The sequence below is a fragment of the Exophiala mesophila genome (genome assembly GCF_000836275.1).
Source record: "Exophiala mesophila strain CBS 40295 unplaced genomic scaffold supercont1.4, whole genome shotgun sequence".
Classification (NCBI taxonomy): Eukaryota; Fungi; Ascomycota; class Eurotiomycetes; order Chaetothyriales; family Herpotrichiellaceae; genus Exophiala; species Exophiala mesophila.
Window position 1 is genome coordinate 3,107,627 of NW_015622507.1, and position 15,623 is coordinate 3,123,249.

General features: G+C 51.0%; 5 protein-coding genes across 6 annotated transcripts; 2 read left to right on the forward strand and 3 right to left on the reverse strand.

Annotated features, from left to right (window-relative positions):
* Positions 1-55: 55 nt before the first annotated feature.
* On the forward strand, positions 56-2,104 carry PV10_06227 (uncharacterized protein). Its single transcript, XM_016370995.1, has 4 exons — positions 56-283; positions 337-386; positions 441-516; positions 572-2,104. The coding sequence occupies exons 1-4, from the start codon at positions 180-182 to the stop codon at positions 1,581-1,583; spliced, it is 1,242 nt and encodes a 413-aa protein (XP_016223288.1). The 5' UTR covers positions 56-179; the 3' UTR covers positions 1,584-2,104.
* Positions 2,105-2,255: 151 nt separating this feature from the next.
* On the reverse strand, positions 2,256-6,743 carry PV10_06228 (uncharacterized protein). The gene has a single exon (XM_016370996.1). The coding sequence runs from the start codon at positions 6,517-6,519 to the stop codon at positions 2,413-2,415; it is 4,107 nt and encodes a 1,368-aa protein (XP_016223289.1). The 5' UTR covers positions 6,520-6,743; the 3' UTR covers positions 2,256-2,412.
* Positions 6,744-7,002: 259 nt separating this feature from the next.
* Positions 7,003-8,309, reverse strand: PV10_06229 (uncharacterized protein; the record flags this gene model as incomplete). The annotated part of the gene is made up of 1 exon (XM_016370997.1): positions 7,003-8,309. Exon 1 carries the CDS (start codon positions 8,197-8,199, stop codon positions 7,003-7,005), a length of 1,197 nt encoding a protein of 398 aa, XP_016223290.1. The 5' UTR covers positions 8,200-8,309.
* Positions 8,310-8,741: 432 nt separating this feature from the next.
* On the reverse strand, positions 8,742-10,673 carry PV10_06230 (uncharacterized protein). Its single transcript, XM_016370998.1, has 2 exons — positions 10,121-10,673; positions 8,742-10,064 (listed from the first exon to the last, which is right to left on the reverse strand). The coding sequence occupies exons 1-2, from the start codon at positions 10,547-10,549 to the stop codon at positions 9,048-9,050; spliced, it is 1,446 nt and encodes a 481-aa protein (XP_016223291.1). The 5' UTR covers positions 10,550-10,673; the 3' UTR covers positions 8,742-9,047.
* Positions 10,674-13,590: 2,917 nt separating this feature from the next.
* On the forward strand, positions 13,591-15,599 carry PV10_06231. 2 transcript variants are annotated; one of them, XM_016371000.1, is made up of 3 exons: positions 13,591-13,924; positions 13,996-14,334; positions 14,399-15,599. In XM_016371000.1, exons 2-3 carry the CDS (start codon positions 14,080-14,082, stop codon positions 15,527-15,529), a joined length of 1,386 nt encoding a protein of 461 aa, XP_016223293.1. In that variant the 5' UTR covers positions 13,591-13,924; positions 13,996-14,079; the 3' UTR covers positions 15,530-15,599. The 2 variants fall into 2 exon arrangements, with proteins under 2 accessions (XP_016223293.1, XP_016223292.1); XM_016370999.1 differs by having other exon boundaries at positions 13,591-14,334.
* Positions 15,600-15,623: the final 24 nt, after the last annotated feature.

Sequence of the window (15,623 nt, forward strand, 5' to 3'; positions counted from 1 at the left end):
AGTAAATACTTTACCGAAGCAGGAACTCTCCTCGTACCCCAACTCAACAAAAAATAAAATCCCAAGGAGTCAAGGACTTTATCCATACGACGAAACTACTGTACATTGACAGCCACAGCGACGAGTCCTTGTTCTCACAGACATTCATTCCCTTTCTATTCAACTCACCCTCCCCAATCATGACCTCCACCAACGGCGTCAACGGTACCCCTCACCAAAAACCCTCTCTTCCTCCAGTCTACATTGTCGCAGTTGCACGAACACCAGTTGGCAGTTTCCTGGGGTAGGATGAACCTGTCTTGTCCTACACACCATATTGTTTCTTACATCTTCTAGATCTCTATCATCTCTGTCTGCTACTCAACTTGGCTCTCACGCCATCAAATGTACGACCCTTCCATCAAATCCCCCGCTTTAGCACGACTGACCGCTCTTCATAGCTGCTCTCGAGAGAGTACCAGAAATCAAACCCTCGGATGTGGAAGAAGTCTTCTTTGGAAATGTCTTGTCAGCAAAGTAAGGCAGTACTGCTACCTTGAACTACCTGGGCCTTGCTAACTGGCACTTGCAGCCTCGGTCAAAACCCTGCCAGACAGTGCGCCTTGGGTGCAGGTCTTGAACCTTCCACGGTCTGCACCACCGTCAACAAGGTCTGCGCCTCGGGTCTCAAGTCAATAGTTCTGGGAGCCCAGACCATCATCACCGGAAATGCCGATATTGTCGTCGCCGGCGGTGCAGAGTCCATGTCCAACGTCCCTCATTACCTCCCCAACCTTCGAACCGGTGCCAAATTCGGCAACCAAAGCCTTGTGGACGGCGTCTTAAAAGATGGTCTGACGGATGCATACGGCAAAAAGGAACACATGGGTCTTCAAGCTGAAGAGTGTGCTCAGGATCATGTCTTCAACCGAGAACAACAAGACGACTATGCCATCAAGTCGTATGAAAAGGCACAGGCAGCACAAAAGGAGGGTTTGTTTGACTGGGAAATTGCACCCGTTCAATTGCCCGGCGCTCGAGGCAAGCCTGGTGTCACAGTGGACAAGGACGATGAGCCCAAGAATCTCAATGCCGATAAGCTACGATCGATCAAGCCAGCTTTTATTCCTGATGGGGGCACCGTCACCGCTCCCAATGCCTCTCCATTGAATGACGGAGCGGCTGCCGTGGTTTTGGTGTCAGAAGCCAAACTTAAGGAGCTCAACATCAAGCCTCTGGCCAAGATCCTTGGATGGGGCGATGCCGCCCACCAGCCCAGCAAATTCACCACCGCACCAGCTCTTGCCATTCCCAAGGCTTTGAAGCATGCAGGCGTCAGCCAAGACCAAGTCGATGCTTTTGAGATCAACGAGGCTTTCAGTGTGGTTGCTCTTGCCAACATGAAGATCTTGGGCCTATCCGCAGACAAGGTCAATCTTCACGGTGGAGCGGTTGCTATCGGTCATCCCCTAGGTGCCAGCGGTGCCCGTATCATCACAACATTGCTGGGAGTATTGAAGGCCAAAGGCGGTAAAGTGGGAGCTGCGGCTATTTGCAACGGAGGCGGTGGAGCCAGCGCTCTGGTACTGGAATCGTTGTTGTAGGAACAAGCAAAAAGTTTACCAAAATCCAAAAGTCTGAGCTGTCTTGAAAAGGGCCATCTCAAGAGAAGGGTCAGCGCCATTGAAAAGACGACTGTGTCGAGATTAAAAGGCCAAGACTGGGATCACCGCCACGGGCAAGAAGACCATCATTTGACCTTGTTTCCTCAATACCCTGAAGCCCGTTCTTCGGAAAGTTGGTATCAAGGGAAACTTGCATCATATTTGGGGAGAGACCGTTGAGGTGAATTGCATGGTCTGGATGGTCTGGATGGTCTGGACGGTCTGGATGAGACTGGACAAGATTCGAGGAAAGAAAAGCAAACAGTGCAGAGCAGAGCAAATGGGGCAGAGTAATGCTGTTGGTGGTAGGGAGACAACTTAATTGAAAGGGAGAATAAGCTCTCTAAGAGAGACTGAGTTGAGATGCCTGCGAATGGATATCAACGGGGCAGCGCAGGCGTATATAATGTTATACCCATTATCACATCCTTACCAGTATCATCAGTATCATCAGTATCATGAGAACCATGAGTTATCATTCATGACCCTTGTCAATTACCCCTTGTGCCTTGTTAACATTCAGTATTAATCCAGCCGTCGAGCTCGAATCAGACCACTGCATGGGGCTATCAAAGTCGCCACGAAAAGATACAAGTGTATAAATAGTACTCGTGCAATTGACAAACTGTATCATTCATTATTCATAGCCGCAAAACAAATTACAATCCATACAACCGTGACACCATACATCCGGATATCCATCCATTCACCGACCCTCCTCTCTCTTTTAGCCTGAGCCTCACTCCCCTTTCCCCAAAATCAACTCAACTCAAGCCCTCGTCTTCATCTTCTCTTTCTCTCTCTCTCCCCTCTTCCCCTCCCCCTTCCCCCTTCCATCTCTCGCCTTCGTCTTCGCCTTTGGCTTTGCCTTCGCCTCCTCCTCCCTCACAACCTCGCCCACCACAATCCGACAAAGCCAACCCACCAACTGCTCCGGCGACCAACCCCAAATAACCTCTTTGCCATCATCCCTCCCATCCCTTCCATCTCTCCTCTCCGGTCCAACACCATATCCCCACTCCACCTCCTGCATGAACCTCTCCAAGACTTCCAATTCCCCCTCCCCGACCGTCCAAGTCATGACGCCACGATCGATTCCAGCCTCGGTCTCGTCGATCTCCATTTCTTTGCCTAGGAGGGCTTGGATACATGGACGGATTGAGCGTGGGCCGTGAAATCGTGGACGTAGTGATTTGCGGTAGATGATGTGTAGAGTGCGGAAATGCGTGTTGGTGAAGGAGCCGGATGTGGAGAGGGGGGAAGTAATTGAGCGGCGGGGGTCGGATGGGTAGGAAGGGGGGAGGAGGTAGGATGGGAGGGATGGTGATGGGCGAGAGTGGGATGGTTGGGATGATTGGGATGGGATTTTCGAGGTGTTTGCTGTGGATGGGATGGAGGTTTTGGTTCTGGTCCAGCCGGATGTATCGTCAAGTCGACTGTCATCAGCACCACTTGACATGGATTGATTGTCGATCGTCTCTTGCTTTTGCTCTTGCTCTTGCTCAACTTTCGACCCAGATCCCCATATCCACTTCCTCCAACCAGATTGAGACTTCGCCTCCTTCTCTCGACCGACAACATCCTTAATCGGAGTCGGCGTAATATCTTCTGACATCTCCTCATCACCCAACGACTCCATTTTCTCTCCCTCCTCCTCTGTAACATCTTCTTCATCCCATTGAGCAGAACTGTGGTCTTGAGGTTCACTGCCCTGCAACTCCCGATTCAATTGCTCCGCCAAATGTCCTGCCACCGAATCATGGATCGAATCGTCGGTTGTCGATTTCATGCTAAAACTGCTTTCCATGCCATTGACATCCACACCACGAGATCGTTCACTGAAAATGACGCGTCGAACAGCAAGTGGCGTTGCAGAATTGTCTTCTTCACTGGCTTGGGCTTGGGCCATGCTAAGTCTTGTGCCTTTCATAGCAGAGCGAGGTGTTGGTGGGCGCATTGGAGATTGCATCGTGGTTGTGGAGGTAGCGGCTGGGAATCGAGGTGGAGGAGTTGTCATTTCGTTCATGGAGTCGTTGAAATTCACAGTAACTCTGGTGGCGGGTGGTGATGGTGAGGAGATACCTTCTGGAGCACCGAGTGTGTTGTTGATGGGATCGAGAGATGATTCTTCACCTCCTTCGGTGGAGATGGTGCTGTGTTCTATATGGTGGGAGGATACTCGTTCGATCTCATTCTCATTTTCATGCGACTCCTGATCTTGATCTTGATCTTCGTCTTTGTCCTCTGTGTTAGTATCCTTGATAGGAGAGCTGAAACTGATTCTCCGATACAGGGGTCCATCTTTTCTGGGCGTGCCAGCCATGATGTCCATATCGAACATACCACTGGCTCGGTTTCTGCCTTGTTTCTCTCTTCTGATCTCACCAGCTCCGAATTTCAATTTGGCGGGGTCAGGTTCTTTCCAAAACAGCATTCCGCTTTGATCGTCGAGATTGGATGTCAAAAATGTGGATTGCTCTTGGGGAACGGCGATGTCGTCGCCTCTCTTCCAAGGACTAGGGATCAGGCTTCGACGGGGACGAGCTGTGACAGTATTTTCTTCAACTTCTTGAGCAGATTTTCTGGGGAGTATCTCTTGACCTGGTGGTCTATCCACATGGCTTTCTCCTTGTGGACTGGAAGAATTCTTTGCTTCGGCAAGCCAGATGTCTTCGTAATCGTCATTTTCATGGTCATTTTCGATACTCGGTCCGGGAGCTCCAAGGTCGGTGAGGGTTTCGGAGTCGGAAGTGTGAACATGTTGTCCCTGGTTCGAAGACTTCTGTTCAACCTCGTCTTCATCGTCACTACTGTCAATGACAATCACCTGGCTCTCGCTAGCATTCTGGATTTGTCGGATGATTTCTTCCCGCTCAAGCTGCCACTCCCTCTCTCGACGCGCCTGAGTGTCCAGGAATGATTTGTCCGCTGTGTCCAGAGTGCGATGGTCGGGTGTTTGCATCAGCGGGTGCCCAAAGTCATTATCCTTGGAAATAGGATTCGAGGGCAACTGTACAGGTGTTTGTTGTACGGTGGTCTCTCCACGCCAGACCTGTGTTTGCGGCTGAGTTTTCTCGTGCTGGTGAGCCTGATATTTGGGAAGATCCTTACTCCGAACCTGGTTGATCACACCGACATCGCGAGTCTCCTTTTCTGCAGGACTGGATGACTGTCGTTTTGCGAGCTCCTCTCCAAATCGAAGACCAGCCCTGAGCTCTCGCTTGGTGCCGGAGTCAAACCCTCCAAACAAAGGACCCTCGAGCTCCTGTGATCGACGTGTCGAGTCTTTGGACGCCACTGAGCTCAACTGACTGGGATGGTCTGGTGAGACCACATCTTGTAATGCAATCCCCGCGAACAATGCACCTGCTGATCCGCGATGAGCGTGCTGTGGAGTGCGTCGAATCACCTGCTTGGGAGGAGAAGGTAATTCGGGAGATGGGCATATTTGAGGTGTGACTTTTCTGTTGGTGATGACGGGAGCACTGAGTAGAGATCTGCTAGGCTGTTGTATAGCTGGCGGGGGTGATGACGGGACGGTGCTGGAGAGATCACTCTCATCAAGGAGGTTCAATGCTGGGTATTTTAGAACCGATTGCTGTCTTGAAGATGACACAACCACATTGGGAATGTCATGTTTTGGTTCGAGCTGCGGTGACCGATTATCCCGATTTTCCTCGATCTCTTCAACAGTATCAGCAAGATTATTCCTCAACTGTCTCGCTGATGGGATTGAATCGAGATCGATCATGGTGAACCCTTCACTTTCCAGAACTGTATCAAATCCGACCTCCATTTGCTGTTGTTCTTTTTCATCCACAAATTGTCCCAAATCATCCGACTCGCCATGATAGGACGAGGTAGGTGACGGGGTTGGATAGCTGATGGCGCTGTTGACTGAGACTTTGCGGGTGTCGGTGGAGGGACGGCTGAGACGCTGGAGGTTGTTAAGTTGACCAGAAGGAAGAGATTGAACCACATCTTCATCCGTCGTCCGTGATTTACTCAAAGCCGCTCGATGTCGAACCGAAACTCTATTTAGGTCGATGTGTCGCAGCTCTGGGGAATTGCTAGCGTGTGACTCGTTGTCTTGATGGAAGATACCATTGTCATCTTCTGCATCCGTATCAGGGCGGATCTCAAAATCGGCTGTGGACAGTGATCCTTTCTTCGCGCCACCAGCTGGTTCCACGGTTATTGAAGAATCATGCTCAACGTCGACCGCTGCCGCCGAGCTTGTGCTTCCACTTTTGCGCGACGTTGTCCTTCGTTTGCGTGGGGATGGGCTCTTCCTCCTAGTCCTCTTAGTCCAGTCATCACTGTCTGCATCGTCTCCCAAGGGTCGAACGTCCAAGTCTGTCACACTCTGTCTGCGCGAACGACTGCTGCCACGAGCGGAACGAACTGGAGTGGCGCTCCTTCTTGTTCTTCTTCTCGTGTTATCCGAACTGGTATTTTGAGATGCTCGCCCTCGCGATGAAGTAGGGGATGAATCTTGTCGCAGAGGGATTTTCATGGTTCGAGTCATCGTTGCGGTGCCCCCGGTCATACCACTCGTACTTCCATCCATGTCATCCTCCATCTCTTCCGGTTCTGCTTCCACAGTCACTCGGATCTTCCAGGGGCTGAGGTTCTGTTCTGACACGGTGCGAAAGGGTGACGAAGGGATTGCGTTGTAGTCAAAGCTCGTGGCTATTGGAATGGGTTTTTGCGAGCTTTTGCTAGGTGATGAACTTGGTCGATTCGAGGGTGCGGATCGACTAAGGGCGATGTTGCTTTCGTTGTCGTCGTGAAAGGAACTAGCGAGAGGGTCTGGCGAACTGGAACTGCTGCCGTGGACAGATTTCGGAGTGTTGGCGGAGGATAATTGGAGCATGGCTGTGTGTATCTGTACTTATGGTATCTGTGTGTACCTGTGCGTGCGTGCGGTACGCAGATCGAATGGTGGTGGGGAGGGGAGATTGCACGGTTGACTTGAGGTCAATAATCACTACCTGCATTCGGTGGACAGAGTGAACTGCATAGGTTTCAGGTCTGTCTTTCAGGATCGATCATGCTGGTGTCCTGATGATGGTCTCAGCAGAATCAATACGAGTACAGAGGTTCGCAATGTCCTGTAGTGCTTGATGCATGAATCACAGTGTGGGTAAGACTGATGGATTGTCGGAGGTTGATTTGTTTGTTTACAATGACGTTGATTTTGCGGCTTTTGATTGGCTAAAATCAATGACTAGGACCCACCCATGTACTCCTTTTCCCCTGTGCACATCTCCATATTTTCTTCACATCATTAATGTAATTCACTATTTTAAAGTGGTAGGAAATACTCTGCTTTGTTCGAGGTCCACGGTCAACTTTGTCAAAATGTTGAAAAGTCATATGTGGCAAAATTTACCGCTGGTCCCGTCTCAGCCGAGAAGACCTCATATTCATCCACACCCCATTCTGGATGATTGATACCATCAATATACACCTGTGGCTCAATCGCAAGACAGCTGTACTGGTTGACGAATGATGTGGCACTCTCTGAGTTGTTGTTCCGCTCTTGCTGACTTGGTTTGATGGGGATCGTCCCATTTTGACCATTGCAACTATACAACTGAATCCCCAGCTGGTTGGTGGACACATCGAGACGGATGCCTGTAGTTTCAGACCACAGAGACAGGACTGGGTACGCGGAAGAGGTGGATCCGCCACCGACTGGTCGATCGACTATGAAGGCATTGTCGATTCCAGTACAGTTGTTTCCACAAAGCCCTTGAGCTTTGGCAATGGATTCAGCAAGGACTTTGGGCTGGGTGAAGTCCAAGGCAGGTGTGTCGGCAACAGAGCCAATAGCGCCGGTAGGAATCAAGATAGGGTCAACTTCAATATAACGATCTGAATATGGCATCCATAATGTGGTGTCTTCCAAGATGTTCTCTTGCTTGAAAGCATTGAGATTCCAATAGAAATGGGTGGCCAACATAATTGGGGTTGCTTCATCGAGTGCATGAGAGACCAATGATGTTGTCAGACGAGGACGTAATTCACCTCGAGGGCCACTCGGGGCGTTGCTCAACGAGTACGTTGCAACAGTCAGGACGGTGCCAGGGAAGCCTTCGTATCCAGTATCAAGCAGACTGAACGTGATACTCGAACTTGAGTTGGCCACCACAGTCCAATTCCGCTGATCATACCCGACATCACCACCATGGAGAGTGTCAGCGCCATCATTTTCATTGGTTGGAATGTGGAATGTCTCGGTGCCGAGCTCAAAGGTTCCATTCTTTATTCGATTTGCATATCGACCAACAATAGGACCGAAATAGGAATGGTATGTGGCCGTGTCATTGACGTACTCTTCTGGAAGGTCATAGCCTGGGACAATGTCCTGGTCGTTGCCATCACGGTCCTGGACCAACAATGATGTCAGCCGGGCACCATAGGGAATGAATGTGGCAGTGATATTGTCGGCAGTCAATGTGTATAATGTCAACGGGTCTGTGGATGGGTCGTGTCCCAAGACCTGAAGAGCGAAACAGAGGGAGATGACTGCTGGTATGTTGAACATCATGCTGCCGGTGGGAAAGTGAGAAAGATGACCTGGAGAGGATTTGAGGGTTTTGTGGAGCTTGCTGAGCGAAATGAAGGGTCATCAGAGTAGTATTTATAAGTTCAGTCACCGGCTATATGGCATCCTGGACGAACAGGTGGGTGAGAAGCCAGGACAAAGGTGATGAAGATCCAACGCCAGACCTGGGATTTGTCAACGAGTGTCACCGCGTCGATCGAGCGTGCTGCATCGTCGAAGCAGTCAACGAAACCATATACAGAGCGGGAGAAGGAATGAGCAACATCGGCCGGCAGGATGGAAGAAGACAAAAGCCGTGTGGATGTGAGAAGATGCATGCTGGAGAAAGCAAGAGAAAGTAGAGAAGATGTCATCATTGTGGGGGGTTGACAGTGAGAATCCCGACCCCAGAAAACCTACAGGCGCTTTGGGCTCTAGCGAGAGCGCCCTCCCCGCTAATAATACCTAACTTCCAGTGGTGCAGGGCTTCTATTAGACAGTGCTGTATGCCCACCAACGGCAGGTGTTTCTATGCCTAAAAAACCCTCGAACCCTGCCCATGGCGCTCCCGCGGTAACCCCGCACCCCCGGAGATGCCCTGGACACACTACTCCGTAGTTTAGAAATAAGTTGAGCTCGCCCACAACCACACCGGCTTATTTCCTATCAGGTCAAAGATTTGTGATGCGTCATTCATATCCTTGCACCTATATCCAGTCTCGTTCTCTATGAATATCTCTGGCACTCGGCTGTCTTCGATGTAGCGTTACACTGGTGCTCCCACCGTGGTCTTTCTCCCTCACAATCTCCGCATTAGGTTGGGATAGACACTGCATACTTTGTCACCTCATTCATGCCCCAGCCTGCCTCGGATCCACCTCGACGAGATGAACATCCATGTACACAGGCCAGTCAGGCGCCAGGTTGCTCCAGCCCTCCGAAAGTGGCTTAAGCGCATCCTCTACAGCCTTTTTGTCCACCGTGCCCGGTGGTAGACCCTCGGTTTGTGCAAGCTTCAACAGGTCCTCCTCGAGTTCTTCCTGCAGCAGTCGACTCGGCTGGGGAAGGAATGTTCCTGATCGGCCTTGATGTGTGTGAAGTGTTGCGTACGGTAGGGCGGGTCGGGTCGCTGCCTTTTCTGCCAGGTCACTCAAGGTGTTGAGAGCACTCAGTCCACCAATGGTCCGCGTGGATCTTGTGACATGAACATTTTGACTCGCTGACCGATCCATGGCCGGGGCTTCCAGCTCTTCATCTTCTTCTGATACAGAGTCATCCCCTGACCCATCTTGTTTGTCTGCATCGTCTCGATCGCGCCCACGCTTTCGTGCGTTTGTTGCTTCACCTTCTTTGCGTGAAGTGGCAAAGAAGTGGTGAGCAGCAATCTGAGCCTGGTGGGACTGCAAGTTGAGCTCTTTTTCTGTAAAGAGAGAGTTGATGGAGTAGACTGGAGCTGTTTGGTGGGCGGTCGCAGCCCTGGAACGGTCTCCGGGGGTGGACACGCCATTGCGGGAAGGCGAGCCAAAGTCGTCGTCGGCAAACTTGCGCTTGCGCTTGCCGTTTCCATCCACTCCATTTAGATCTTCTTGCTCTCGGTGGCGGGTGAATCGAGTCTTGCGGCTGGTAGTGTGGCCACCAGGGCTGGCAGGGTTGGTGATGCTGAACTGGCTTGGATGAAGGAGGAGGGCGTTGGTGTCTGCGATGTCGAGTTGTTCTTTCTCCTTCATCAGACGTTGACGTTTACTGGAGAGAGACTGAAAGAGGCGTTCACGCAGGGTATTGGTCATATGCTCGCATTCTTCGGCGGCAAGGTGGAGACGATAGTCGCATTCGTACTTGAGCCGTTCAAGACGAGCTTGGTGTGCATTCTGCGGAGAGCAAGTCAGTAAAAGGACGAGAGCGACTCCAAAAATAGAGATTGTACCATTAATTGGATCAGCGCGAGCTCTTTGGCTTCTTTTGCGTCGTTGACCTCGTTCACAAACTCTGCGTACCACTTGCCAGCCAGTGACGACATCTGGGATTGATACGGTGTGCCAGACGCAGCAACCTCTGCAATTCTAGCCACCTCTTCGGGAGAGTCTTCCAAAAGCTCGGGGTAGTAGGGATCGGCTTGAGTGATGAGGTTCATGTCGGTCTGGAGAGCAATGAGCTGCTCCCGGTAGTGTTGTTCCCGGTTGGCCGAGAACTCGGCATAGAGATCGTTCTGATGGGCGGCATGTTGATTACGACGTTTGTCACGCTTGGAGAGAGGCTGGGTCGGAGGAGAAGGGGATCGTTGAGGGGAGTGAATGGTGGTTGTGTTTTCAGGGTCCATCAAGGGCGGCGGTGTTGGAGAAAGATGGTAAGCCATTCGACAGAGGACCGAAATGGCGAAGGACGAGAGTCGAGAGAAAGGGCAGCTCTATCATACACACGGTGAGATTATACAGACTGTGTAGAATGAATAGTCGTGACGAGGGGGAAGTGTGTCAAGGCGAGGAAGACAGAAGCAGAAATGGACATGGAAGCGCAGACCAAGATGGAGACTGGAGTGTGACCAGCCATTGCACGTGTTTGGTTGGTGACTGTAGTCTGTGGGTTTCGGGTTTATTTCTTTATTGATAAGACATGGCCAAGAATGGTATCTCAGCCGAAGTTGAGTCTGATCCAAATCACGTGTGAGCTTGGCATTGGTATGACACACGTGACATGTCACCAGCCGTTTGCAGACTATTTTCTTCCTCTTCCTTATTTTATGTATAGACCATTGTGATCCTTTGCTGCACATGGCATATCCACCCAGGCCTACATGACGTCCACCTCTGTCAATCTTTACATCCACCCAGGATCATCGAAGAAAACTTCAGGCCAAGTTCAGCACGAGTCTGGGAGACCCTCGGCAATGTCCGTTCTTTCCCCGGCATTACTGATAGAGTGCATAAGGCAGGAACAATCCAGGACGCCTTATTTCAAGAATCGCAGGTGCATTCCCATATGAAGCCGTGTTGTGGTGGTCGTGTTACGCGTGCCTTCCAACAAGCAGATCACATTTTAATTTAGGGCAACCACGACTGCTTATTGCGCCCTTACTTAATTCGTCTGTCAACGTCACCCCCAGGTTGAACTTCATTCCCCGCTACCCCCTCTTCCTTGCAGTGCCACTAATGCCCCTCTCCTCTCTCCCCATGTTTTCTTCCTCTTTTCCCTTAATACCTCTTCTCTAGATCGATCGTTTTTGCCCCTGGCAAGCCTTGATTATGGTGCCTGGGTGCCTGGACATCGAGTGGTCCGTTGGTCATAATGTACCCGCGTTCCCCATGTTTGGTACAATCTGCACCTACCTAGGTAGTCTTTACTTCTCACAGCTCCGCGGACAGCCTGATCCAAATGACAAGCCCCAGAAGGAGGCCTAAAGATCCTTCGGACTTCGGTCTTCCAACACCCGTGGACTCGTTCCAACGTCTTCATCGCTAGTGGTAAACATAATCCTACCCCTCCAGTCCCAGCTGTAGGTATCTATCTGTCCCACCTGTCATCTTGCTATATATGTATCCCGTCTATTCTGTCTCCGTCCACCGCTACTTGTGTCACTCACTACCCTTGAGGTTGAACTCGTCTTCATTCTTCGCAATTTATATACATAGTCACCTTTTAGAGACCATCAAAGTATCGTCATAACACGGACCTGACGTTGCAAGACTGAATATGGCACCCACAATCATTCACTCAGTTACCCTGTTCGATGGCAAGGATGTGCAACCCAATGCCACAGTCGTGTTTGATCCTTCGACTGGCCTAATCACCTCAGTCTCGAGTCAAGCACCCTCTAACATCGAGGAAGCAACCGTCATCGACGGTCAGGGCCATACTTTACTCCCTGGTCTCATCGACTCTCACATCCATCTCCACGGTCTTCATCTGCCACCTGGCACAGATGAGAGTCAGATCTTGAGGGCCCCTCTATTCAGCGGGGTCACCACCGTTCTCGACATGCACTCTGACATAGAATCAGTCAACAAGTGGCGGAACAAGGTTACACAAGAAGTCTCCCAGGCCAAATCCACTGGCGGAACGGTCTCATTCCCAGACATCAAGACAGCTTTGTACGGCGCCACCATTGCGGGAGGATGGCCCAAACCCGTGGTCCTGGGTCATAATCCAACTGAAGCTGTAAGTCGGCCTTGACCCCATCAACACCGTCTTTCCCTGACCCCCATCCCAGCTGCAGGAATATGTCAAGTCGTTTCCCAATGTTACTGTAGAAAATGCAGAAGCGTTTGTCAAACAGCACAAGGTCGACGGAGCCGACTACATCAAATTGATGCAGGAAAATTGTTGTTCTTTGGCCATGCCCACCGACTCCATTCCCGTTGCCACATTGGAACTACAAACGGCCGTGGTCAAGGCTGCCAAAGCCGAGGGTTTTCCTGTTGTGGGCCACGCTTTGAGTGTAGACATGACGGAAATTGTGCTCAAGTCAGGCGCCGATGGCCTCACCCACACCTTTGTTGACCAACCACCACCAGACAGCATCATTGACCTGTACAAGAAGACCAATGCCTTCGTCATTCCCACTTTGGTTATTGTCAGCAGCTTGACCAGCGAAGAGCCAGAGTATCGGGAGAGGTTCTCCGAAATTGCCTCCAAGCGCGGCCTCGTTGATGAATTTACCAGGCAGAACATGCTGCTCACTTTGGGTATGAAAGCTCCCGAGTCCAAGGTCGAGTATGCATTCCAGAGTGTCACGAAACTGAAACAAGCTGGAATTGATATTGTTGCGGGAACGGACGCAGCTCCTGGTCTCCCTGGCGCCGCCATCGGCCCAAGTCTGTGGCAAGAGCTCGCGATGTATGTTGAGAAATGCGGATTGACCATCACAGAGGCTCTTACCAGCGCCACTGCCACACCCGCGAGAAGGTTCGGCTTCAATGATCGAGGAGTAGTTGCCCAGGGCAAGAGAGCAGATCTCGTCCTCGTCAAAGGTGATGTCACTCAAGACCTGCAAACCCTCTATACAGGCGAAGGTATCGTTGGCGTGTGGAAGCAGGGCTTAAAGGCAGCCGCATCTACTTGATGCAAGATCTGACCAGGCCAACTTGCCTCAGTCTCTGCCCTCGAACGAGCGAATTCTCGATCTCAAAAGCATGCAATCCCCGCAAAGCCATGTCTGTGTGAACACCAGGCTTCTCCCTTTTAGATTCACTTAACAGGCAAATGCCAGACACGTGATATCACCACTGATGCTAAAGAATTAGTGGCCAATATTAGTGACCTTTTAGCGTTAGATTAAAGCCATCGCACGGGCCCGGTCCGGCCTTAGAAATGCTAATGCCAAGATCCTCCATATGTAATTGGCCAACACAACCTCATCTTGAATTCTAGTCGGCGATGTCACTATTGTTGGTGGCGGGTTGAGAATCCCATCGTCTTAGGAGATCAGAGGCAAAACAGCCCTCATCGATGCTCGAAAGAGGCCATCATATCTATCAAAAATTCAACAACAGCCTCCATCCAACTTGACCATCACCATATCCTTCTCCTCACCGGCTTTCATCCACCGGTGGAGCATCTCCAAATTCCGCCAGGTCGCTTATCTCAAACCCCTCGGCCGAGCTACTGCAGTGATGAGCTGTCATCTCTTGCTAGTCATGAAACTCAATATTCACCACAGATGCCTTTGGCCAGGTAAACATTGGCACCGAGGTGGGTAGAAGAGAGAAACATTAATCCAAAGGTCTCGTTGAAAGTAAAACTACTCCTTATCCTCCCTATAAAACCATCCCACCCCTAGCCCCGCACTCACCGAGTTCGTGATAGCCCAAGTCTTGACGATAGTCTTATCAACATCACCAGTGTCACTATCATCCAGTCTTCTCTACTACCGTCCTCACCACCGCCACTATGCTGGACAACAACGAGCAAGACCTCGAGCGACTCGCCGAAATATGTCTCTCCACGGCCAAACAAATCAAGGAATACCTGGCCGCCAACAACCACCCTCCCATGACCTTTGATCAGAATGGCCCTGCCTTCTTCCCCCCTACCAGTCCGCCAGACATTCAAATGGCCCGTATGGATCTATGTACTGCGGCCAAACGACTCTATGACCTCGCAGCAGGACCCGACGAAGTCGTCACCTTCAACACCTACAATATAGTATGCCATTTACCCCTTCCCTCCAACTAAACCTATCTTTCTCACCTACTTATCCTCACCATAGGTCCATGACCTCAACGCCTTCCGCTACGTCAACTACTACAAAATCGCCGAAGCCGTCCCCCTCGATTCGACCATCAGCTACACCACCCTCGCCGAGAAACTCAACCTCTCAGCCACGCAACTCCGGCAAATGCTCCGCCAACTAATCCAAATCCACGTGTTTTCCGAACCCACACCAAACCAAGTCTCGCACACCGCGAGCTCCAAACTCCTCATCACACACGCTGGAGTCGGGGCATTCAACGCCTTCACCACCCTCGACACCGTGCCCATGGCGGCGCAACAAATCGAAGCCCTCGAACACTTTGGCCATGGAAACGTCCACCCCAACCAAGGCGGATTGAATTACGCATGTAAAACCGATCTTGCCATGTACAACTACTACGAAACCCAACCTGCCGTCCGCCAACGTTTCAGCACATTGATGACCTACGTCAGTTCCTTCCCGGCCATGAGCAATCGCCACGCCGTTCGCGGCTACGACTGGTCCTCCCTTCCCCAGGGTAGCACCGTCGTCGACATCGCCGGCAACGTCGGCCACACCATGGTCCCCATCGCCGAAGCCCACCCCAACATCAAATTCATCGTTCAAGACCTACCGAAAATCGTGGCTCGCGCGACCGATCCCAGCACAAATGTGATTCCAGAACCACTACGCGATCGATTCACGTTTCAGGAACATGATTTCAACACACCACAACCGGTGGTGGGTGCCGAGGTTTATTTCTTAAGGATGATTATGCATGATTATAGTGATCCGTATTGTTCGAGGATTTTACGGCAGATTGTGCCGGCGATGAAGAAGGAAAGTCGGATTGTTATCATGGATCAGGTTTCGCCGCCGGTGGGGTTGTTGCCAGCGAAAATCGAGAGGATTATGAGGACCCAGGATTTGCAAATGATGTTGCTGACGAATGCGAGGGAGAGGGATTTGGATGAGTGGAAGAAGTTGATTGCGGATGTGGTTGGCGGTGGTGATGATGATGATGGGAAGGAGAAGGATGATTCTGCTGGTGAGGGTAAGGGTGCTGCGTCGGATGCAACTCCTGTCCCCCTTGAGATTAAGAATGTCGTTACTCCTCCTGGAAGTACCATGAGTCTTATCGAGGTTGGGTTTGTTGGTCAGCCGTGAAGAGTACATACATTTATAGTTCTAGCAAGCAATTAGTCACACACGAGAAAATAACAACTACATGAGTCTGCACAGCGAGTCATAACGGTGACTA